The sequence below is a fragment of the Ascaphus truei genome, unplaced genomic scaffold (genome assembly GCF_040206685.1).
Source record: "Ascaphus truei isolate aAscTru1 unplaced genomic scaffold, aAscTru1.hap1 HAP1_SCAFFOLD_1503, whole genome shotgun sequence".
Taxonomy (NCBI): Eukaryota; Metazoa; Chordata; class Amphibia; order Anura; family Ascaphidae; genus Ascaphus; species Ascaphus truei.
The window spans coordinates 4289-27820 of NW_027454390.1; the positions used below are offsets into that span (position 1 = coordinate 4289).

Genomic DNA, 23532 nt, shown 5'->3' on the forward strand with positions numbered 1-23532 from the left:
CGTTACTGCCTCACGTCCCCCCGTCACTGCCTCACGTCCCCCCGTCACTGCCTCACGTCCCCCCGTCACTGCCTCACGTCCCCCCGTCACTGCCTCACGTCCCCCGTCACTGCCTCACGTCCCCCCGTCACTGCCTCACGTCCCCCCGTCACTGCCTCACGTCCCCCCGTCACTGCCTCACGTCCCCCCGTCACTGCCTCACGTCCCCCGTCACTGCCTCACGTCCCCCCGTCACTGCCTCACGTCCCCCGTCACTGCCTCACGTCCCCCGTCACTGCCTCACGTCCCCCCGTCACTGCCTCACGTCCCCCCGTCACTGCCTCACGTCCCCCGTCACTGCCTCACGTCCCCCCCGTCACTGCCTCACGTCCCCCCGTCACTGCCTCACGTCCCCCGTCACTGCCTCACGTCCCCCCGTCACTGCCTCACGTCCCCCCGTCACTGCCTCACGTCCCCCCGTCACTGCCTCACGTCCCCCGTCACTGCCTCACGTCCCCCGTCACTGCCTCACGTCCCCCGTCACTGCCTCACGTCCCCCCGTCTACTGCCTCACGTCCCCCCGTCACTGCCTCACGTCCCCCGTCACTGCCTCACGTCCCCCCGTCACTGCCTCACGTCCCCCCGTCACTGCCTCACGTCCCCCCGTCACTGCCTCACGTCCCCCCGTCACTGCCTCACGTCCCCCCGTCACTGCCTCACGTCCCCCCGTCACTGCCTCACGTCCCCCCGTCACTGCCTCACGTCCCCCCGTCACTGCCTCACGTCCCCCCGTCACTGCCTCACGTCCCCCGTCACTGCCTCACGTCCCCCCCGTCACTGCCTCACGTCCCCCCGTCACTGCCTCACGTCCCCCCGTCACTGCCTCACGTCCCCCCGTCACTGCCTCACGTCCCCCCGTCACTGCCTCACGTCCCCCCGTCACTGCCTCACGTCCCCCCGTCACTGCCTCACGTCCCCCCGTCACTGCCTCACGTCCCCCGTCACTGCCTCACGTCCCCCCGTCACTGCCTCACGTCCCCCCGTCACTGCCTCACTCCCCCCGTCACTGCCTCACGTCCCCCGTCACTGCCTCACGTCCCCCCATCCTCACGTCCCCCGTCACTGCCTCACGTCCCCCCGTCACTGCTCACGTCCCCCCGTCACTGCCTCACGTCCCCCCCGTCACTGCCTCACGTCCCCCCGTCACTGCCTCGTCCCCCCCGTCACTGCCTCACGTCCCCCCGTCACTGCCTCACGTCCCCCCGTCACTGCCTCACGTCCCCCCGTCACTGCCTCACGTCCCCCCGTCACTGCCTCACGTCCCCCCGTCACTGCCTCACGTCCCCCGTCACTGCCTCACGCCCCCCCGTCACTGCCTCACGTCCCCCCGTCACTGCCTCACGTCCCCCCGTCACTGCCTCACGTCCCCCCGTCACTGCCTCACGTCCCCCCCGTCACTGCCTCACGTCCCCCCGTCACTGCCTCACGTCCCCCGTCACTGCCTCACGTCCCCCCGTCACTGCCTCACGTCCCCCCGTCACTGCTCCCGTCCCCCCGTCACTGCCTCCCGTCCCCCCGTCACTGCCTCACGTCCCCCCGTCACTGCCTCACGTCCCCCCGTCACTGCCTCACGTCCCCCCGTCACTGCCTCACGTCCCCCGTTACTGCCTCACGTCCCCCCGTCACTGCCTCACGTCCCCCCGTCACTGCCTCACGTCCCCCCGTCACTGCCTCACGTCCCCCGTCACTGCCTCACGTCCCCCCGTCACTGCCTCACGTCCCCCCGTTACTGCCTCACGTCCCCCCGTCACTGCCTCACGTCCCCCCGTCACTGCCTCACGTCCCCCCGTCACTGCCTCACGTCCCCCGTCACTGCCTCACGTCCCCCCGTTACTGCCTCACGTCCCCCGTCACTGCCTCACGTCCCTCCGTCACTGCCTCACGTCCCCCCGTCACTGCCTCACGTCCCCCCGTCACTGCCTCACGTCCCCCCGTCACTGCCTCACGTCCCCCCGTCACTGCCTCACGTCCCCCCGTCACTGCCTCACGTCCCCCCGTCACTGCCTCACGTCCCCCGTCACTGCCTCACGTCCCCCCGTCACTGCCTCACGTCCCCCCGTCACTGCCTCACGTCCCCCCGTCACTGCCTCACGTCCCCCCGACACTGCCTCACGTCCCCCGTCACTGCCTCACGTCCCCCCGTCACTGCCTCACGTCCCCCGTCACTGCCTCACGTCCCCCCGTCACTGCCTCACGTCCCCCCGTCACTGCCTCACGTCCCCCCGTCACTGTCTCACCCACCCGTCCCCCCGTCACTGCCTTACCCCCATCCCCCCTCACTGCCTCACTCCCCTGTCCCCTCGTTACTGCCTCACGTCCGTCCCCCCCGTCACTGCCTTACCCTCCCGTCCCCCCGTCACTGGCTCGCCCCCCGTCGCTGCCTCATTCCCCCCGTCACTGCCTTACCCCCATCCCCCCTCACTGCCTCACCCCCCACTGCCTCACTCCCCTGTCCCCCCGTTACTGCCTCACGTCCCCCCGTTACTGCCTCGTCCCCCCGTCACTGCCTCACGTCCCCCCGTCACTGCCTCACGTCCCCCCGTCACTGCCTCACGTCCCCCGTCACTGTCTCACGTCCCCCCGTCACTGCCTCACGTCCCCCCGTCACTGCCTCACGTCCCCCCGTCACTGCCTCACGTCCCCCCGTCACTGCCTCACGTCCCCCCGTCACTGCCTCACGTCCCCCGTCACTGCCTCACGTCCCCCCGTCACTGCCTTACCCCCATCCCCCCTCACTGCCTCACCCCCCACTGCCTCACTCCCCTGTCCCCCCGTTACTGCCTCACGTCCCCCCGTTACTGCCTCGTCCCCCCGTCACTGCCTCACGTCCCCCCGTCACTGCCTCACGTCCCCCCGTCACTGCCTCACGTCCCCCCGTCACTGCCTCACGTCCCCCCGTCACTGCCTCACGTCCCCCGTCACTGCCTCACGTCCCCCCGTCACTGCCTCACGTCCCCCCGTCACTGCCTCGTCCCCCCGTCACTGCCTCGTCCCCCCGTCACTGCCTCACGTCCCCCCGTCCCCCCCGTCACTGCCTTCCGCCCCCTTGCTCTCACACTTCCTCCCCCTTGCTCTTTCACCCTTCCTCCCCTTGCTCTCTCACCCTTCCCCCCCTTGCTCTCTCACCCTTCCCCCCCCCTTGCTCTCTCACCCTTCCCCCTCCCCCTTGAGCTCTCACCCTTCCCCCCCTGCTCTCTCACCCTTCCCCTCCTGCTCTCTCACCCTTCCCCCCCTGCTCTCTCACCCTTCCCCCCCTGCTCTCTCACCCTTCCCCCCCTGCTCTCTCACCCTTCCCCCAATGCTCTCTCACCCTTCCCCCCCTGCTCTCTCACCCTTCCCCCCCCTGCTCTCTCACCCTTCCCCCCTGCTCTCTCACCCTTCCCCCCTGCTCTCTCACCCTTCCCCCCTGCTCTCTCACCCTTCCCCCCCTGCTCTCTCACCCTTCCCCCAATGCTCTCTAACCCTTCCCCCCTGCTCTCTCACCCTTCCCCCCTGCTCTCTCACCCTTCCCCCCTGCTCTCTCACCCTTCCCCCCTGCTCGCTCACCCTTCACCCCCCCTCGCTCACCCTCCCTCCCCCTCGCTCACCCTTCCCCTCCCCCTCGCTCACCCTTCCCCTCTCCCTCGCTCACCCTTCCCCTCCCCCACTCTCACTCTTCCCCCCTCTCTCTCTCACCCCCTCTCTCTCACCCTTCCCCCCGCTCTCATCCTTCCCCCCCTCTCTCTCTCACCCTTCCCCCTGCTCTCGCCATTCCCCCCTGCTCTCGCCATTCCCCCCTGCTCTCGCCATTCCCCCCCTGCTCTCGCCATTCCCCCCCCCTCTGCTCTCGCCATTCCCCCCCTGCTCTCGCCATTCCCCCCCTGCTCTCGCCATTCCCCCCCTGCTCTCGCCATTCCCCCCCTGCTCTCGCCATTCCCCCCCTGCTCTCGCCATTCCCCCCCTGCTCTCACTCCCCCCCCCCCCCCCTCTCACCCATGACAGTTTCCTGGACCGAGGTGCAGTCCTCACTCGGGCAGTAATAAAATGAGTGTGCAGAATCTCGCCACCGTCTTTGCCCCCAACATCCTGCGCCCCAAACTGCAGGACCCCATCGCTCTGATACAAGGTGGGTAACCGCGGACCCGCTGACCGCATGCTGGGGGCCCCCTGTGTGCAGTAGGTGGGGGGCCCCTGTGTGCAGTAGGTGGGGGGCCCCTGTGTGCAGTAGCTGGGGGGGGCCCCTGTGTGCAGTAGCTGGGGGGGGGGGGCGGTGTGCAGTAGCTGGGGGGTGGGGGGTGGGGCGGTGTGCAGTAGCTGGGGGCCCCTGTGTGCAGTAGCTGGGGGGGCCCTGTGTGCAGTAGCTGGAGGGACCCTGTGTGCAGTAGCTGGGGGGCCCCTGTGTGCAGTAGCTGGGGGGCCCCTGTGTGCAGTAGCTGGGGGGCCCCTGTGTACAGTAGCTGGGGGGCCCCTGTGTGCAGTAGCTGGGGGGCCCCTGTGTGCAGTAGCTGGGGGGGCCTGTGTGCAGTAGCTGGGGGCCCCTGTGTGCAGTAGCTGGGGGGCCCCTGTGTGCAGTAGCTGGGGGGCCCCTGTGTGCAGTAGCTGGGGGGGCCCTGTGTGCAGTAGCTGGGGGACCCCTGTGTGCAGTAACTGGGGGCCCCTGTGTGCAGTAGCTGGGGGCCCCTGTGTGCAGTAGCTGGGGGCCCCTGTGTGCAGTAGCTGGGGGCCCCTGTGTGCAGTAGCTGGGGACCCCTGTGTGCAGTAACTGGGGGCCCCTGTGTGCAGTAGCTGGAGGGCCCCTGTGTACAGTAGCTGGGGGGCCTCTGTGTACAGTAGCTGGGGGGCCTCTGTGTGCAGTAGCTGGGGGGCCCCTGTGTACAGTAGCTGGGGGGGCCCTGTGTGCAGTAGCTGGGGGCCCCTGTGTACAGTAGCTGGGGGGGGCCCTGTGTGCAGTAGCTGGGGGGGCCCTGTGTGCAGTAGCTGGGGGGCCCCTGTGTGCAGTAGCTGGGGGGCCCCTGTGTGCAGTAGCTGGGGGGGCCCTGTGTGCAGTAGCTGGGGGGGCCCCTGTGTGCAGTAGATGGGGGGGCCCTGTGTGCAGTAGCTGGGGGACCCTGTGTGCAGTAGCTGGGGGGGCGGTGTGCAGTAGCTGGGGACCCCTGTGTGCAGTAGCTGGGGGGGCCCTGTGTGCAGTAACTGGGGGCCCCTGTGTGCAGTAGCTGGAGGGCCCCTGTGTACAGTAGCTGGGGGGCCTCTGTGTACAGTAGCTGGGGGGGCCCTGTGTGCAGTAGCTGGGGGCCCCTGTGTACAGTAGCTGGGGGGGCCCTGTGTGCAGTAGCTGGGGGGCCCCTGTGTGCAGTAGCTGGGGGGCCCCCTGTGTGCAGTAGCTGGGGGGGCCTGTGTGCAGTAGCTGGGGGCCCCTGTGTGCAGTAGCTGGGGGCCCCTGTGTGCAGTAGATGGGGGCCCCTGTGTGCAGTAGCTGGGGGGGCCTGTGTGCAGTAGCTGGGGGCCCCTGTGTGCAGTAGCTGGGGGGGCGGTGTGCAGTAGCTGGGGGCCCCTGTGTGCAGTAGCTGGGGGCCCCTGTGTGCAGTAGCTGGGGGGGCCTGTGTGCAGTAGCTGGGGGCCCTGTGTGCAGTAGATGGGGGCCCCTGTGTGCAGTAGCTGGGGGGGCCCCTGTGTGCAGTAGCTGGGGGGGCCTGTGTGCAGTAGCTGGGGGCCCCTGTGTGCAGTAGATGGGGGCCCCTGTGTGCAGTAGATGGGGGCCCCTGTGTGCAGTAGCTGGGGGGGCCTGTGTGCAGTAGCTGGGGGCCCCTGTGTGCAGTAGCTGGGGGCCCCTGTGTGCAGTAGATGGGGGCCCCTGTGTGCAGTAGCTGGGGGCCCCTGTGTGCAGTAGCTGGGGGGCCCCTGTGTGCAGTAGCTGGGGGGGCCTGTGTGCAGTAGCTGGGGGCCACTGTGTGCAGTAGCTGGGGGGCCCCTGTGTGCAGTAGCTGGGGGGCCCCTGTGTGCAGTAGCTGGGGGGGGCCTGTGTGCAGTAGCTGGGGGCCACTGTGTGCAGTAGCTGGGGGGCCTGTGTGCAGTAGCTGGGGGGCCCCTGTGTGCAGTAGCTGGGGGCCACTGTGTGCAGTAGCTGGGGGGCCTGTGTGCAGTAGCTGGGGGCCACTGTGTGCAGTAGCTGGGGGCCTGTGGGCAGTAGCTGGGGGAGCCTGTGTGCAGTAGCTGGGGGCCACTGTGTGCAGTAGCTGGGGGCCCCTGTGTGCAGTAGCTGGGGGGCCCTGTGTGCAGTAGCTGGGGGGCCCCTGTGTGCAGTAGCTGGGGGGCCACTGTGTGCAGTAGCTGGGGGGGGCCTGTGTACAGTAGCTGGGGGGCGCCTGTGTTCAGTAGCTGGGGGGCCCCTGTGTACAGTAGCTGGGGGGCCCCTGTGTGCAGTAGCTGGAGGGCCCCTGTGTACAGTAGCTGGGGGGGCCTGTGTGCAGTAGCTGGGGGGCCTGTGTGCAGTAGCTGGGGGGCCCCTGTGTGCAGTAGCTGGGGGGCCCCTGTGTGCAGTAGCTGGGGGGCCCCTGTGTGCAGTAGCTGGGAGGCCCCTGTGTACAGTAGCTGGGGGGCCCCTGTGTTCAGTAGCTGGGGGGCCCCTGTGTGCAGTAGCTGGGGGGCCCCTGTGTGCAGTAGCTGGGGGGCCCCTGTGTGCAGTAGCTGGGGGGGCCCTGTGTGCAGTAGCTGGGGGGCCCCTGTGTGCAGTAGATGGGGGCCCCTGTGTGCAGTAGCTGGGGGGGCGGTGTGCAGTAGCTGGGGACCCCTGTGTGCAGTAACTGGGGGGCCCCTGTGTGCAGTAGCTGGAGGGCCCCTGTGTGCAGTAGCTGGAGGGCCCCTGTGTACAGTAGCTGGGGGGGCCTGTGTGCAGTAGCTGGGGGCCCCTGTGTGCAGTAGCTGGGGGCCCCTGTGTGCAGTAGATGGGGGCCCCTGTGTGCAGTAGCTGGGGGCCCCTGTGTGCAGTAGCTGGGGGGGCCCCTGTGTGCAGTAGCTGGGGGGGCCTGTGTGCAGTAGCTGGGGGCCACTGTGTGCAGTAGCTGGGGGCCACTGTGTGCAGTAGCTGGGGGCCACTGTGTGCAGTAGCTGGGGGGCCCCTGTGTGCAGTAGCTGGGGGGGGCCTGTGTGCAGTAGCTGGGGGCCACTGTGTGCAGTAGCTGGGGGGCCTGTGTGCAGTAGCTGGGGGGCCCCTGTGTGCAGTAGCTGGGGGCCACTGTGTGCAGTAGCTGGGGGGCCTGTGTGCAGTAGCTGGGGGCCACTGTGTGCAGTAGCTGGGGGGCCTGTGGGCAGTAGCTGGGGGAGCCTGTGTGCAGTAGCTGGGGGCCACTGTGTGCAGTAGCTGGGGGCCCCTGTGTGCAGTAGCTGGGGGGCCCTGTGTGCAGTAGCTGGGGGGCCCCTGTGTGCAGTAGCTGGGGGGCCACTGTGTGCAGTAGCTGGGGGGGGGCTGTGTACAGTAGCTGGGGGCGCCTGTGTTCAGTAGCTGGGGGGCCCCTGTGTACAGTAGCTGGGGGGCCCCTGTGTGCAGTAGCTGGAGGGCCCCTGTGTACAGTAGCTGGGGGGGCCTGTGTGCAGTAGCTGGGGGGCCTGTGTGCAGTAGCTGGGGGGCCCCTGTGTGCAGTAGCTGGGGGGCCCCTGTGTGCAGTAGCTGGGGGCCACTGTGTGCAGTAGCTGGGGGGGGCCTGTGTACAGTAGCTGGGGGGCGCCTGTGTTCAGTAGCTGGGGGGCCCCTGTGTACAGTAGCTGGGGGGGCCCCTGTGTGCAGTAGCTGGAGGGCCCCTGTGTACAGTAGCTGGGGGGGCCTGTGTGCAGTAGCTGGGGGGCCTGTGTGCAGTAGCTGGGGGGGGCCCCTGTGTGCAGTAGCTGGGGGGCCCCTGTGTGGCAGTAGCTGGGGGGCCCCTGTGTGCAGTAGCTGGGAGGCCCCTGTGTACAGTAGCTGGGGGCCCCTGTGTTCAGTAGCTGGGGGGCCCTGTGTGCAGTAGCTGGGGGGCCCCTGTGTGCAGTAGCTGGGGGGCCCCTGTGTGCAGTAGCTGGGGGGGGCCCTGTGTGCAGTAGCTGGGGGGCCCCCTGTGTGCAGTAGATGGGGGCCCCCTGTGTGCAGTAGCTGGGGGGGCGGTGTGCAGTAGCTGGGGACCCCTGTGTGCAGTAACTGGGGGCCCCTGTGTGCAGTAGCTGGAGGGCCCCTGTGTGCAGTAGCTGGAGGGCCCCTGTGTACAGTAGCTGGGGGGGCCTGTGTGCAGTAGCTGGGGGCCCCTGTGTGCAGTAGCTGGGGGCCCCTGTGTGCAGTAGATGGGGGCCCCTGTGTGCAGTAGCTGGGGGCCCCTGTGTGCAGTAGCTGGGGGGCCCCTGTGTGCAGTAGCTGGGGGGCCTGTGTGCAGTAGCTGGGGGCCACTGTGTGCAGTAGCTGGGGGCCACTGTGTGCAGTAGCTGGGGGCCACTGTGTGCAGTAGCTGGGGGGCCCCTGTGTGCAGTAGCTGGGGGGGGCCTGTGTGCAGTAGCTGGGGGCCACTGTGTGCAGTAGCTGGGGGGCCTGTGTGCAGTAGCTGGGGGGCCCCTGTGTGCAGTAGCTGGGGGCCACTGTGTGCAGTAGCTGGGGGGCCTGTGTGCAGTAGCTGGGGGCCACTGTGTGCAGTAGCTGGGGGGCCTGTGGGCAGTAGCTGGGGGAGCCTGTGTGCAGTAGCTGGGGGCCACTGTGTGCAGTAGCTGGGGGCCCCTGTGTGCAGTAGCTGGGGGGCCCTGTGTGCAGTAGCTGGGGGGCCCCTGTGTGCAGTAGCTGGGGGGCCACTGTGTGCAGTAGCTGGGGGGGGGCTGTGTACAGTAGCTGGGGGGCGCCTGTGTTCAGTAGCTGGGGGGCCCCTGTGTACAGTAGCTGGGGGGCCCCTGTGTGCAGTAGCTGGAGGGCCCCTGTGTACAGTAGCTGGGGGGGCCTGTGTGCAGTAGCTGGGGGGCCTGTGTGCAGTAGCTGGGGGGCCCCTGTGTGCAGTAGCTGGGGGGCCCCTGTGTGCAGTAGCTGGGGGGCCCCTGTGTGCAGTAGCTGGGAGGCCCCTGTGTACAGTAGCTGGGGGGCCCCTGTGTTCAGTAGCTGGGGGGCCCCTGTGTGCAGTAGCTGGGGGGCCCCTGTGTGCAGTAGCTGGGGGGCCCCTGTGTGCAGTAGCTGGGGGGCCCCTGTGTGCAGTAGCTGGGGGGGCCCTGTGTGCAGTAGCTGGGGGGCCCCTGTGTGCAGTAGATGGGGGCCCCTGTGTGCAGTAGCTGGGGGGGCGGTGTGCAGTAGCTGGGGACCCCTGTGTGCAGTAACTGGGGGCCCCTGTGTGCAGTAGCTGGAGGGCCCCTGTGTACAGTAGCTGGGGGGGCCTGTGTGCAGTAGCTGGGGGGCCCCTGTGTACAGTAGCTGGGGGGCCCCTGTGTGCAGTAGCTGGGGGGCCCCTGTGTACAGTAGCTGGGAGGACCCTGTGTACAGTAGCTGGGGGGCCCCTGTGTTCAGTAGCTGGGGGGCCCCTGTGTGCAGTAGCTGGAGGGCCCCTGTGTACAGTAGCTGGGGGGGCCCTGTGTACAGTAGCTGGAGGGCCCCTGTGTACAGTAGCTGGGGGGCCCCTGTGTGCAGTAGCTGGGGGGCCCCTGTGTACAGTAGCTGGGGGCCCCTGTGTTCAGTAGCTGGGGGGACCCTGTGTGCAGTAGCTGGGGGGCCCCTGTGTGTAGCTGGGGGCCCCTGTGTGCAGTAGCTGGGGGGCCCCTGTGTGCAGTAGCTGGGGGGCTCCTGTGTGCAGTAGCTGGGGGGCCCCTGTGTGCAGTAGCTGGAGGGACCCTGTGTGCAGTAGCTGGGGGGCCCTGTGTGCAGTAGCTGGGGGCCCCTGTGTGCAGTAGCTGGGGGCCCCTGTGTGCAGTAGCTGGGGGGCCCCTGTGTGCAGTAGCTGGGGGGCCCCTGTGTACAGTAGCTGGGGGCCCCTGTGTGCAGTAGCTGGGGGCCCCTGTGTACAGTAGCTGGGGGGCCCCTGTGTGCAGTAGCTGGGGGCCCCTGTGTGCAGTAGCTGGGGGCCCCTGTGTACAGTAGCTGGGGGGCCCCTGTGTGCAGTAGCTGGGGGGCCCCTGTGTGCAGTAGCTGGGGGGCCCCTGTGTACAGTAGCTGGGGGCCCCTGTGTGCAGTAGCTGGGGGCCCCTGTGTGCAGTAGCTGGGGGCCCCTGTGTGCAGTAGCTGGGGGGCCCCTGTGTGCAGTAGCTGTGGGACCCTGTGTGCAGTAGCTGGGGGGCCCCTGTGTGCAGTAGCTGGGGGGCCCCTGTGTGCAGTAGCTGGGGGCCCCTGTGTACAGTAGCTGGGGGCCCCTGTGTGCAGTAGCTGGGGGCCCCTGTGTACAGTAGCTGGGGGGCCCCTGTGTACAGTAGCTGGGGGGCCCCTGTGTGCAGTAGCTGGGGGGCCCCTGTGTGCAGTAGCTGGGGGGCCCCTGTGTGCAGTAGCTGGGGGGCCTCTGTGTGCAGTAGCTGGGGGCCCCTGTGTGCAGTAGCTGGGGGCCCCTGTGTGCAGTAGCTGGGGGCCCCTGTGTGCAGTAGCTGGGGGCCACTGTGTGCAGTAGCTGGGGGGCCCCTGTGTGCAGTAGCTGGGGGGGCCCTGTGTGCAGTAGCTGGAGGGACCCTGTGTGCAGTAGCTGGGGGCCCCTGTGTGCAGTAGCTGGGGACCCCTGTGTGCAGTAACTGGGGGCCCCTGTGTGCAGTAGCTGGAGGGCCCCTGTGTACAGTAGCTGGGGGGCCTCTGTGTACAGTAGCTGGGGGGCCCCTGTGTACAGTAGCTGGGGGGGCCCTGTGTGCAGTAGCTGGGGGCCCCTGTGTACAGTAGCTGGGGGGGCCCTGTGTGCAGTAGCTGGGGGGCCCCTGTGTGCAGTAGCTGGGGGGCCCCTGTGTGCAGTAGCTGGGGGGGCCCTGTGTGCAGTAGCTGGGGGGCCCCTGTGTGCAGTAGATGGGGGGGCCCTGTGTGCAGTAGCTGAGGGACCCTGTGTGCAGTAGCTGGGGGGGCGGTGTGCAGTAGCTGGGGACCCCTGTGTGCAGTAGCTGGGGGGGCCCTGTGTGCAGTAACTGGGGGCCCCTGTGTGCAGTAGCTGGAGGGCCCCTGTGTACAGTAGCTGGGGGGCCTCTGTGTACAGTAGCTGGGGGGGCCCTGTGTGCAGTAGCTGGGGGCCCCTGTGTACAGTAGCTGGGGGGGCCCTGTGTGCAGTAGCTGGGGAGGCCCCTGTGTGCAGTAGCTGGGGGGCCCCTGTGTGCAGTAGCTGGGGGGGCCTGTGTGCAGTAGCTGGGGGCCCCTGTGTGCAGTAGCTGGGGGCCCCTGTGTGCAGTAGCTGGGGGCCCCTGTGTGCAGTAGCTGGGGGGGCCTGTGTGCAGTAGCTGGGGGCCCCTGTGTGCAGTAGCTGGGGGGGCGGTGTGCAGTAGCTGGGGGCCCCTGTGTGCAGTAGCTGGGGGGGCCTGTGTGCAGTAGCAGGGGGCCCCTGTGTGCAGTAGATGGGGGCCCCTGTGTGCAGTAGCTGGGGGGGCCTGTGTGCAGTAGCTGGGGGCCCCTGTGTGCAGTAGCTGGGGGGGCCTGTGTGCAGTAGCTGGGGGCCCCTGTGTGCAGTAGATGGGGGCCCCTGTGTGCAGTAGATGGGGGCCCCTGTGTGCAGTAGCTGGGGGCCCCTGTGTGCAGTAGCTGGGGGCCCCTGTGTGCAGTAGCTGGGGGCCCCTGTGTGCAGTAGATGGGGGCCCCTGTGTGCAGTAGCTGGGGGCCCCTGTGTGCAGTAGCTGGGGGCCCCTGTGTGCAGTAGCTGGGGGGCCCCTGTGTGCAGTAGCTGGGGGGGCCTGTGTGCAGTAGCTGGGGGCCACTGTGTGCAGTAGCTGGGGGGCCCCTGTGTGCAGTAGCTGGGGGCCACTGTGTGCAGTAGCTGGGGGGCCCCTGTGTGCAGTAGCTGGGGGGGCCTGTGTGCAGTAGCTGGGGGCCACTGTGTGCAGTAGCTGGGGGGCCTGTGTGCAGTAGCTGGGGGGCCCCTGTGTGCAGTAGCTGGGGGCCACTGTGTGCAGTAGCTGGGGGGCCTGTGTGCAGTAGCTGGGGGGCCTGTGTGCAGTAGCTGGGGGAGCCTGTGTGCAGTAGCTGGGGGCCACTGTGTGCAGTAGCTGGGGGCCCCTGTGTGCAGTAGCTGGGGGGCCCTGTGTGCAGTAGCTGGGGGGCCCCTGTGTGCAGTAGCTGGGGGGCCACTGTGTGCAGTAGCTGGGGGGGCCTGTGTACAGTAGCTGGGGGGCCCCTGTGTTCAGTAGCTGGGGGGCCCCTGTGTACAGTAGCTGGGGGGCCACTGTGTGCAGTAGCTGGGGGGGCACTGTGTGCAGTAGCTGGGGGGGCCTGTGTGCAGTAGCTGGGGGGGCCTGTGTGCAGTAGCTGGGGGCCCCTGTGTGCAGTAGCTGGGGGGGCCCTGTGTGCAGTAGCTGGAGGGCCCCTGTGTACAGTAGCTGGAGGGCCCCTGTGTACAGTAGCTGGGGGGCCTGTGTGCAGTAGCTGGGGGGGCCTGTGTGCAGTAGCTGGGGGGCCCCTGTGTGCAGTAGCTGGGGGGCCCCTGTGTGCAGTAGCTGGGGGGCCCCTGTGTGCAGTAGCTGGGGGGCCCCTGTGTGCAGTAGCTGGGAGGCCCCTGTGTACAGTAGCTGGGGGGCCCCTGTGTTCAGTAGCTGGGGGGCCCCTGTGTGCAGTAGCTGGGGGGCCCCTGTGTGCAGTAGCTGGGGGGCCCCTGTGTGCAGTAGCTGGGGGGCCCCTGTGTGCAGTAGCTGGGGGGGCCCTGTGTGCAGTAGCTGGGGGGCCCCTGTGTGCAGTAGATGGGGGCCCCTGTGTGCAGTAGCTGGGGGGGCGGTGTGCAGTAGCTGGGGACCCCTGTGTGCAGTAACTGGGGGCCCCTGTGTGCAGTAGCTGGAGGGCCCCTGTGTACAGTAGCTGGGGGGGCCTGTGTGCAGTAGCTGGGGGGCCCCTGTGTGCAGTAGCTGGGGGGCCCCTGTGTACAGTAGCTGGGGGGCCCCTGTGTGCAGTAGCTGGGGGCCCCTGTGTGCAGTAGCTGGGAGGACCCTGTGTACAGTAGTTTGGGGGCCCCTGTGTTCAGTAGCTGGGGGGCCCCTGTGTGCAGTAGCTGGAGGGCCCCTGTGTACAGTAGCTGGGGGGGCCCTGTGTACAGTAGCTGGAGGGCCCCTGTGTACAGTAGCTGGGGGCCCCCTGTGTGCAGTAGCTGGGGGGCCCCTGTGTACAGTAGCTGGGGGCCCCTGTGTTCAGTAGCTGGGGGGACCCTGTGTGCAGTAGCTGGGGGGCCCCTGTGTACAGTAGCTGGGGGCCCCTGTGTGCAGTAGCTGGGGGGCCCCTGTGTGCAGTAGCTGGGGGGCTCCTGTGTGCAGGAGCTGGGGGGCCCCTGTGTGCAGTAGCTGGAGGGACCCTGTGTGCAGTAGCTGGGGGGCCCTGTGTGCAGTAGCTGGGGGCCCCTGTGTGCAGTAGCTGGGGGCCCCTGTGTGCAGTAGCTGGGGGGCCCCTGTGTGCAGTAGCTGGGGGGCCCCTGTGTACAGTAGCTGGGGGCCCCTGTGTGCAGTAGCTGGGGGCCCCTGTGTACAGTAGCTGGGGGGCCCCTGTGTGCAGTAGCTGGGGGCCCCTGTGTGCAGTAGCTGGGGGCCCCTGTGTACAGTAGCTGGGGGGCCCCTGTGTGCAGTAGCTGGGGGCCCCTGTGTGCAGTAGCTGGGGGCCCCTGTGTGCAGTAGCTGGGGGGCCCCTGTGTGCAGTAGCTGGGGGGCCCCTGTGTACAGTAGCTGGGGGCCCCTGTGTGCAGTAGCTGGGGGCCCCCGTGTGCAGTAGCTGGGGGCCCCTGTGTGCAGTAGCTGGGGGCCCCTGTGTGCAGTAGCTGGGGGGCCCCTGTGTGCAGTAGCTGTGGGACCCTGTGTGCAGTAGCTGGGGGGCCCCTGTGTGCAGTAGCTGGGGGGCCCCTGTGTGCAGTAGCTGGGGGCCCCTGTGTACAGTAGCTGGGGGCCCCTGTGTGCAGTAGCTGGGGGCCCCTGTGTACAGTAGCTGGGGGGCCCCTGTGTGCAGTAGCTGGGGGGACCCTGTGTGCAGTAGCTGGGGGGCCTCTGTGTGCAGTAGCTGGGGGCCCCTGTGTACAGTAGCTGGAGGGACCCTGTGTGCAGTAGCTGGGGGCCCCTGTGTGCAGTAGCTGGGGGCCACTGTGTGCAGTAGCTGGGGGGCCCCTGTGTGCAGTAGCTGGAGGGACCCTGTGTGCAGTAGCTGGGGGCCCCTGTGTGCAGTAGCTGGGGGGCCCCTGTGTGCAGTAGCTGGGGGGCCCCTGTGTGCAGTAGCTGGGGGGCCCCTGTGTGCAGTAGCTGGGGGCCCCTGTGTGCAGTAGCTGGGGGGCCCCTGTGTGCAGTAGCTGGGGGCCCCTGTGTGCAGTAGCTGGGGGCCCCTGTGTGCAGTAGATGGGGGCCCCTGTGTGCAGTAGCTGGGGGCCCCTGTGTGCAGTAGCTGGGGGGCCCCTGTGTGCAGTAGCTGGGGGGGCCTGTGTGCAGTAGCTGGGGGCCACTGTGTGCAGTAGCTGGGGGGCCCCTGTGTGCAGTAGCTGGGGGCCACTGTGTGCAGTAGCTGGGGGGCCCCTGTGTGCAGTAGCTGGGGGGGCCTGTGTGCAGTAGCTGGGGGCCACTGTGTGCAGTAGCTGGGGGGCCTGTGTGCAGTAGCTGGGGGGCCCCTGTGTGCAGTAGCTGGGGGCCACTGTGTGCAGTAGCTGGGGGGCCTGTGTGCAGTAGCTGGGGGGCCTGTGTGCAGTAGCTGGGGGAGCCTGTGTGCAGTAGCTGGGGGAGCCTGTGTGCAGTAGCTGGGGGCCACTGTGTGCAGTAGCTGGGGGCCCCTGTGTACAGTAGCTGGGGGGCCCCTGTGTGCAGTAGCTGGGGGCCCCTGTGTACAGTAGCTGGGGGGCCCCTGTGTGCAGTAGCTGGGGGCCCCTGTGTGCAGTAGCTGGGGGGCCCCTGTGTACAGTAGCTGGGGGCCCCTGTGTGCAGTAGCTGGGGGCCCCTGTGTGCAGTAGCTGGGGGCCCCTGTGTGCAGTAGCTGGGGGCCCCTGTGTGCAGTAGCTGGGGGCCCCTGTGTGCAGTAGCTGGGGGCCCCTGTGTGCAGTAGCTGGGGACCCCTGTGTGCAGTAGCTGGGGGGCCCCTGTGTGCAGTAGCTGTGGGACCCTGTGTGCAGTAGCTGGGGGGCCCCTGTGTGCAGTAGCTGGGGGGCCCCTGTGTGCAGTAGCTGGGGGGCCCCTGTGTGCAGTAGCTGGGGGCCCCTGTGTGCAGTAGCTGGGGGCCCCTGTGTACAGTAGCTGGGGGGCCCCTGTGTGCAGTAGCTGGGGGGACCCTGTGTGCAGTAGCTGGGGGGCCTCTGTGTGCAGTAGCTGGGGGCCCCTGTGTGCAGTAGCTGGAGGGACCCTGTGTGCAGTAGCTGGGGGCCCCTGTGTGCAGTAGCTGGGGGCCACTGTGTGCAGTAGCTGGGGGGCCCCTGTGTGCAGTAGCTGGGGGGCCCCTGTGTGCAGTAGCTGGGGGGCCCCTGTGTGCAGTAGCTGGAGGGACCCTGTGTGCAGTAGCTGGGGGCCCCTGTGTGCAGTAGCTGGGGGGCCCCTGTGTGCAGTAGCTGGGGGGCCCCTGTGTGCAGTAGCTGGGGGGCCCCTGTGTGCAGTAGCTGGGGGGCCCCTGTGTGCAGTAGCTGGGGGGCCCCTGTGTGCAGTAGCTGGGGGCCCCTGTGTGCAGTAGCTGGGGGGCCCCTGTGTGCAGTAGCTGGGGGGCCTCTGTGTGCAGTAGCTGGGGGCCCCTGTGTGCAGTAGCTGGGGGCCCCTGTGTGCAGTAGCTGGGGGCCCCTGTGTACAGTAGCTGGAGGGACCCTGTGTGCAGTAGCTGGGGGCCACTGTGTGCAGTAGCTGGGGGCCCCTGTGTGCAGTAGCTGGAGGGACCCTGTGTGCAGTAGCTGGGGGCCCCTGTGTGCAGTAGCTGGGGACCCCTGTGTGCAGTAACTGGGGGCCCCTGTGTGCAGTAGCTGGAGGGCCCCTGTGTACAGTAGCTGGGGGGCCCCTGTGTACAGTAGCTGGGGGGCCTCTGTGTGCAGTAGCTGGGGGGCCCCTGTGTACAGTAGCTGGGGGGGGCCTGTGTGCAGTAGCTGGGGGCCCCTGTGTACAGTAGCTGGGGGGGCCCTGTGTGCAGTAGCTGGGGGGCCCCTGTGTGCAGTAGCTGGGGGGGCCCTGTGTGCAGTAGCTGGGGGGCCCCTGTGTGCAGTAGATGGGGGGGCCCTGTGTGCAGTAGCTGGGGGACCCTGTGTGCAGTAGCTGGGGGGGCGGTGTGCAGTAGCTGGGGACCCCTGTGTGCAGTAGCTGGGGGGGCCCTGTGTGCAGTAACTGGGGGCCCCTGTGTGCAGTAGCTGGAGGGCCCCTGTGTACAGTAGCTGGAGGGCCCCTGTGTACAGTAGCTGGGGGGCCTCTGTGTACAGTAGCTGGGGGCCCCTGTGTACAGTAGCTGGGGGGGCCCTGTGTACAGTAGCTGGGGGGGCCCTGTGTGCAGTAGCTGGGGGGCCCCTGTGTGCAGTAGCTGGGGGGCCCCTGTGTGCAGTAGCTGGGGGGCCCCTGTGTGCAGTAGCTGGGGGGCCCCTGTGTGCAGTAGCTGGGGGCCCCTGTGTGCAGTAGCTGGGGGCCCCTGTGTGCAGTAGCTGGGGGGGCCTGTGTGCAGTAGCTGGGGGCCCCTGTGTGCAGTAGCTGGGGGGGCGGTGTGCAGTAGCTGGGGGCCCCTGTGTGCAGTAGCTGGGGGGGCCTGTGTGCAGTAGCTGGGGGCCCCTGTGTGCAGTAGCTGGGGGCCCCTGTGTGCAGTAGCTGGGGGGGCCCTGTGTGCAGTAGCTGGAGGGCCCCTGTGTACAGTAGCTGGGGGGGCCTGTGTGCAGTAGCTGGGGGGGCCTGTGTGCAGTAGCTGGGGGGGGCCTGTGTGCAGTAGCTGGGGGGCCCCTGTGTGCAGTAGCTGGGGGGCCCCTGTGTGCAGTAGCTGGGGGGCCCCTGTGTGCAGTAGCTGGGGGGCCCCTGTGTGCAGTAGCTGGGAGGCCCCTGTGTACAGTAGCTGGGGGGCCCCTGTGTGCAGTAGCTGGGGGGCCCCTGTGTGCAGTAGCTGGGGGGCCCCTGTGTGCAGTAGCTGGGGGGCCCCTGTGTGCAGTAGCTGGGGGGCCCCTGTGTGCAGTAGCTGGGGGTCCCCTGTGTGCAGTAGCTGGGGGGGCCCTGTGTGCAGTAGCTGGGGGGCCCCTGTGTGCAGTAGATGGGGGCCCCTGTGTGCAGTAGCTGGGGGGGCGGTGTGCAGTAGCTGGGGACCCCTGTGTGCAGTAACTGGGGGCCCCTGTGTGCAGTAGCTGGAGGGCCCCTGTGTACAGTAGCTGGGGGGGCCTGTGTGCAGTAGCTGGGGGGCCCCTGTGTGCAGTAGCTGGGGGGCCCCTGTGTACAGTAGCTGGGGGGCCCCTGTGTGCAGTTGCTGGGGGCCCCTGTGTGCAGTAGCTGGGAGGACCCTGTGTACAGTAGTTTGGGGGCCCCTGTGTTCAGTAGCTGGGGGGCCCCTGTGTGCAGTAGCTGGAGGGCCCCTGTGTACAGTAGCTGGGGGGGCCCTGTGTACAGTAGCTGGAGGGCCCCTGTGTACAGTAGCTGGGGGCCCCCTGTGTGCAGTAGCTGGGGGGCCCCTGTGTACAGTAGCTGGGGGCCCCTGTGTTCAGTAGCTGGGGGGACCCTGTGTGCAGTAGCTGGGGGGCCCCTGTGTACAGTAGCTGGGGGCCCCTGTGTGCAGTAGCTGGGGGGCCCCTGTGTGCAGTAGCTGGGGGGCTCCTGTGTGCAGTAGCTGGGGGGCCCCTGTGTGCAGTAGCTGGAGGGACCCTGTGTGCAGTAGCTGGGGGGCCCTGTGTGCAGTAGCTGGGGGCCCCTGTGTGCAGTAGCTGGGGGCCCCTGTGTGCAGTAGCTGGGGGGCCCCTGTGTGCAGTAGCTGGGGGGCCCCTGTGTACAGTAGCTGGGGGCCCCTGTGTGCAGTAGCTGGGGGCCCCTGTGTACAGTAGCTGGGGGGCCCCTGTGTGCAGTAGCTGGGGGCCCCTGTGTGCAGTAGCTGGGGGCCCCTGTGTACAGTAGCTGGGGGGCCCCTGTGTGCAGTAGCTGGGGGCCCCTGTGTGCAGTAGCTGGGGGCCCCTGTGTGCAGTAGCTGGGGGGCCCCTGTGTGCAGTAGCTGGGGGGCCCCTGTGTGCAGTAGCTGGGGGGCCCCTGTGTACAGTAGCTGGGGGCCCCTGTGTGCAGTAGCTGGGGGCCCCTGTGTGCAGTAGCTGGGGGCCCCTGTGTGCAGTAGCTGGGGGCCCCTGTGTGCAGTAGCTGGGGGGCCCCTGTGTGCAGTAGCTGTGGGACCCTGTGTGCAGTAGCTGGGGGGCCCCTGTGTGCAGTAGCTGGGGGGCCCCTGTGTGCAGTAGCTGGGGGGCCCTGTGTACAGTAGCTGGGGGCCCCTGTGTGCAGTAGCTGGGGGCCCCTGTGTACAGTAGCTGGGGGGCCCCTGTGTGCAGTAGCTGGGGGGACCCTGTGTGCAGTAGCTGGGGGGCCTCTGTGTACAGTAGCTGGGGGCCCCTGTGTACAGTAGCTGGAGGGACCCTGTGTGCAGTAGCTGGGGGCCCCTGTGTGCAGTAGCTGGGGGGCCCCTGTGTGCAGTAGCTGGAGGGACCCTGTGTGCAGTAGCTGGGGGCCCCTGTGTGCAGTAGCTGGGGGGCCCCTGTGTGCAGTAGCTGGGGGGCCCCTGTGTGCAGTAGCTGGGTGGCCCCTGTGTGCAGTAGCTGGGGGGCCCCTGTGTGCAGTAGCTGGGGGCCCCTGTGTGCAGTAGCTGGGGGGCCCCTGTGTGCAGTAGCTGGGGGCCCCTGTGTGCAGTAGCTGGGGGCCCCTGTGTGCAGTAGCTGGGGGCCCCTGTGTGCAGTAGCTGGGGGCCCCTGTGTGCAGTAGCTGGGGGCCCCTGTGTGCAGTAGCTGGGGGGCCCCTGTGTGCAGTAGCTGGGGGGGCCTGTGTGCAGTAGCGGGGGGCCCCTGTGTGCAGTAGCTGGGGGCCACTGTGTGCAGTAGCTGGGGGGCCCCTGTGTGCAGTAGCTGGGGGGGCCTGTGTGCAGTAGCTGGGGGGCCTGTGTGCAGTAGCTGGGGGGCCCCTGTGTGCAGTAGCTGGGGGCCACTGTGTGCAGTAGCTGGGGGGCCTGTGTGCAGTAGCTGGGGGGCCTGTGTGCAGTAGCTGGGGGAGCCTGTGTGCAGTAGCTGGGGGCCACTGTGTGCAGTAGCTGGGGGCCCCTGTGTGCAGTAGCTGGGGGGGCCCTGTGTGCAGTAGCTGGAGGGCCCCTGTGTACAGTAGCTGGGGGGGCCTGTGTGCAGTAGCTGGGGGGGCCTGTGTGCAGTAGCTGGGGGGGCGGTGTGCAGTAGCTGGGGACCCCTGTGTGCAGTAACTGGGGGCCCCTGTGTGCAGTAGCTGGAGGGCCCCTGTGTACAGTAGCTGGGGGGGCCTGTGTGCAGTAGCTGGGGGGCCCCTGTGTGCAGTAGCTGGGGGGCCCCTGTGTACAGTAGCTGGGGGGCCCCTGTGTGCAGTAGCTGGGGGCCCCTGTGTGCAGTAGCTGGGAGGACCCTGTGTACAGTAGCTGGGGGGCCCCTGTGTTCAGTAGCTGGGGGGCCCCTGTGTGCAGTAGCTGGAGGGCCCCTGTGTACAGTAGCTGGGGGGGCCCTGTGTACAGTAGCTGGAGGGCCCCTGTGTACAGTAGCTGGGGGGCCCCTGTGTGCAGTAGCTGGGGGGCCCCTGTGTACAGTAGCTGGGGGCCCCTGTGTTCAGTAGCTGGGGGGACCCTGTGTGCAGTAGCTGGGGGGCCCCTGTGTACAGTAGCTGGGGGCCCCTGTGTGCAGTAGCTGGGGGGCCCCTGTGTGCAGTAGCTGGGGGGCTCCTATGTGCAGTAGCTGGGGGGCCCCTGTGTGCAGTAGCTGGAGGGACCCTGTGTGCAGTAGCTGGGGGGCCCTGTGTGCAGTAGCTGGGGGCCCCTGTGTGCAGTAGCTGGGGGCCCCTGTGTGCAGTAGCTGGGGGCCCCTGTGTGCAGTAGCTGGGGGGCCCCTGTGTGCAGTAGCTGGGGGCCCCTTTGTGCAGTAGCTGGGGGCCCCTGTGTACAGTAGCTGGGGGGCCCCTGTGTGCAGTAGCTGGGGGCCCCTGTGTGCAGTAGCTGGGGGCCCCTGTGTACAGTAGCTGGGGGCCCCTGTGTACAGTAGCTGGGGGGCCCCTGTGTGCAGTAGCTGGGGGCCCCTGTGTGCAGTAGCTGGGGGCCCCTGTGTGCAGTAGCTGGGGGGGCCCTGTGTGCAGTAGCTGGGGGGCCCCTGTGTGCAGTAGCTGGGGGGCCCCTGTGTGCAGTAGCTGGGGGCCCCTGTGTGCAGTAGCTGGGGGCCCCTGTGTGCAGTAGCTGGGGGGCCCCTGTGTGCAGTAGCTGTGGGACCCTGTGTGCAGTAGCTGGGGGGCCCCTGTGTGCAGTAGCTGGGGGGCCCCTGTGTGCAGTAGCTGGGGGCCCCTGTGTACAGTAGCTGGGGGCCCCTGTGTGCAGTAGCTGGGGGCCCCTGTGTACAGTAGCTGGGGGGCCCCTGTGTGCAGTAGCTGGGGGGCCCCTGTGTACAGTAGCTGGGGGCCCCTGTGTGCAGTAGCTGGGGGGCCCCTGTGTGCAGTAGCTGGGGGGCCCCTGTGTGCAGTAGCTGGGGGCCCCGGAGTGAGAAGGAATGTTCTGAGAAACAGTTCTGTTTAATTCTAATGTTATCTGGGTATTATTGTCCCCCCTTAATCTCTGTAATAAACGATGTTACCCCATTACTCGCCAAACAGAACATTGAAGGGAAAGACTCTGGATCAGGACTGGCCAACTCCAGTCCTCCGGTGCCACCAACAGGTCAGGTTTTCAGGATATCCCTGCTTCAGCACAAGTGGTGTAGTCTTCGACTAAGCCACCGGTTGAGCCACCTGAAGCAGGGATATCCTGAAAACGTGTCCTTTTGGTGGTACCTGAGGATGGAGTTGGCCACTTCTGTTCTGAATGAACAATCTCTCTCATGTACAGCATCTTGCAAACCGTCTTTTCACGAGATGAGGTGAAAATTGTATCATACTCCACAACGTGGTTACCATGGAGACACTAAACATTTACAAAATTACTTAAAAATACTTTTAATTTGTATATAATTGGTGTCAGGCGTCAGTCCCCCTGCATGTATTGTATACAACGTGTCACTGTTATTAGCTCATTTTGGTGCTAGGAAGAGCTGCCCTCTATCTCCACTCTATCATTTAACTGCCCCCCCTCCCTCATCTGCTCCTTTAACACGAAGATAAACCAATGCAATGATCTGTGATGTGAGCGCTAATAAATCTGCCTGCCTTTTTCCTCCGGCAGACGCCTCGCTGATCCAGCACCTAATGACTGTGCTGATCCGGGAGAACCAGCGCCTGTTCCCGGCTGTGATATCCCACACTCCGATTTGTGTTTCCGGACAGCAGGGTGGTTCTGCAGAGTGGATCCCGACGGACAGCGGTGCAGAGCAGCAGCTGACCCTCCCTGACCCTCACCCACCGGAGACTGCTCTTCCTGTGAGTAGCGTCCGGAATCCGGAGCAGACGCCAGCGAAGTTTCAAACCTGGGCCAGCTGGAAGTCTTCTTTCAGGTCCTCCAGCACCAAGCAGGGCTCCTCCAGCTCGGACCTCCCCAACCTGCCGTCCAGTGGCGCTTGGCTGCTGAGCGGACTGTCCTCCCTGCGCGGGCATCGCAGGACGTCCTCTGGAGAAAGGGTGAGGGGCGCGGCGTACTCTACGGCAGCGCTGCAGTATTGTCGGGCGCCATTATTTTAACCAGACCTGGTTTTCTACCCCAGCGCATTCTGGTTTGTAATGGTCCTGTATCTCGCGGATAGTGGAATACCAGTACCCTCAGGGACCTGCCTAAGTGGGGACGCCTCGGGTATACAAGGATTGCATCAGAATAAGGCTGTTTATTCGCACGGATCCGACGTGTTTTGGGCTCGGACGGGTTCTGGAGTCCCTGCTGCTTACTAATCCTGTCTCCAACTCTCAGCTCTTCAGAATGTTCCCTTCGCCCACAATTACATTTCAGTTTGGGCCGTATATACTTAGGGGTGCTGTGCCACGAGACCCCTTCCAAACCTATTCACGTGCGTGGGTTGTAAAGGGTCTTCCAGCACAGGTATAGCCTCACTTAGTAAATATGCGCCTTTATCTTCTCTCCCCTCAAACATAAGAAATTAACCAATTCACTGCCCCGATGCTGTAATTAAGGCTGATCTGGCAGTGAAGAGACAGAAATGAGCCTGTCCGAGTTTGTTTTACCGACACATACTCAGTCTTACCCTGCAAACGTTCCCTGGATAAGTTTTCCCGGCTCCTCCCGGGCGTTATACCGACGCTGAGGGGCGACGCGCTTTTCCTCCTGCGGCCGCGTTCTCCGACCTTTCCGTTCTCTCACCGACGTGTTCTGAAGCGCAGGGTAACCCGGTTATTACATTGGTACCATGATCGGCACATGTAAAGAATAACATACATGATCTGTGTATACAGAATGCAGTCAGCGCTGTGTGTACGCGATGGAAGCCGCAGAGACACACAGAGCCTCCGGCGCACACAAATATCGCAATACATCAGAAAGCGCCTTTATTTATAGGGTATCAAAGAGGAGAAAAAGGGGTTACTTGAAATATGTCAAAGAAAAAACAAATGACAAATAAATTAGACTTTTCTCTTCAGGAGAGACAAGTAGAAGTATTATTTGGCACTTTTCTTTTTGATGTTAACTAACTTGCTATCCTTTCCTCATAAGTTAGAATGTCCACCCCCTTTATTAATTTGGTGGCTCTTCTCTGCACTCTCTCTAGTTCCATAATGTATTTTGTTAGGATTGGTGCCCAAAATTGTACTCCATGTTCAAGGTGTGGTCTTACTAATGCTTTGTAAAGGGGCATAATTATGTTTACTTCCCTTCCATCCATTGTCCGTTTGATGCAAGATAAGATCTTGTTTGCCTTTGCAGCTACTGCATGACATTGGGCACTATTGCTAAGCCTGCTGTCCTAAATCCTTCTCCATCAAGGATTCCCCCAATATATCTCCATTTAATTTGTAAGTCGCCTTTTTATTCTTGCATCCCAAATGCATAACCTTACATTTATCTGTATTAAACCTCATCTGCCATTTACCTGCTCACGTTTCCAGTCTCTCCAAGTCCTTCTGAAGAGAAATTACATCCTGCTCTGATTCTATTACCTTACACAATTTAGTATCATCAGCAAAGATGGAGACTTTGCTCTCGATCCGTGTGTGTGTGTGTGTGTGTGTGTGTGTGTGTGTGTGTGTGTGTGTGTGTGTGTGTGTGTGTGTGTGTGTGTGTGTGTTAATAAAGAAAGATTTCTTTCCACTGATTTGCTGAAACATTGACCCTTACTGAAGGTGCGATTAAAGGTGGAC

The 23532-nt window shown here is 66.0% G+C and overlaps 1 protein-coding gene across 1 annotated transcript in view; it reads left to right on the forward strand.

Annotated features, from left to right (window-relative positions):
• Nucleotides 1-4048: 4048 nt before the first annotated feature.
• The window catches only part of LOC142476215 (rho GTPase-activating protein 22-like), a 29259-nt gene continuing 9775 nt past the window's right edge, over nucleotides 4049-23532 (forward strand). The window contains exons 1-2 of the mRNA XM_075581706.1: nucleotides 4049-4144; nucleotides 21455-21846. Coding sequence (XP_075437821.1) covers nucleotides 4063-4144; nucleotides 21455-21846 — 474 coding nt within the window. The 5' untranslated portion in view covers nucleotides 4049-4062. The remainder of the gene's footprint in view (nucleotides 4145-21454; nucleotides 21847-23532) is intronic.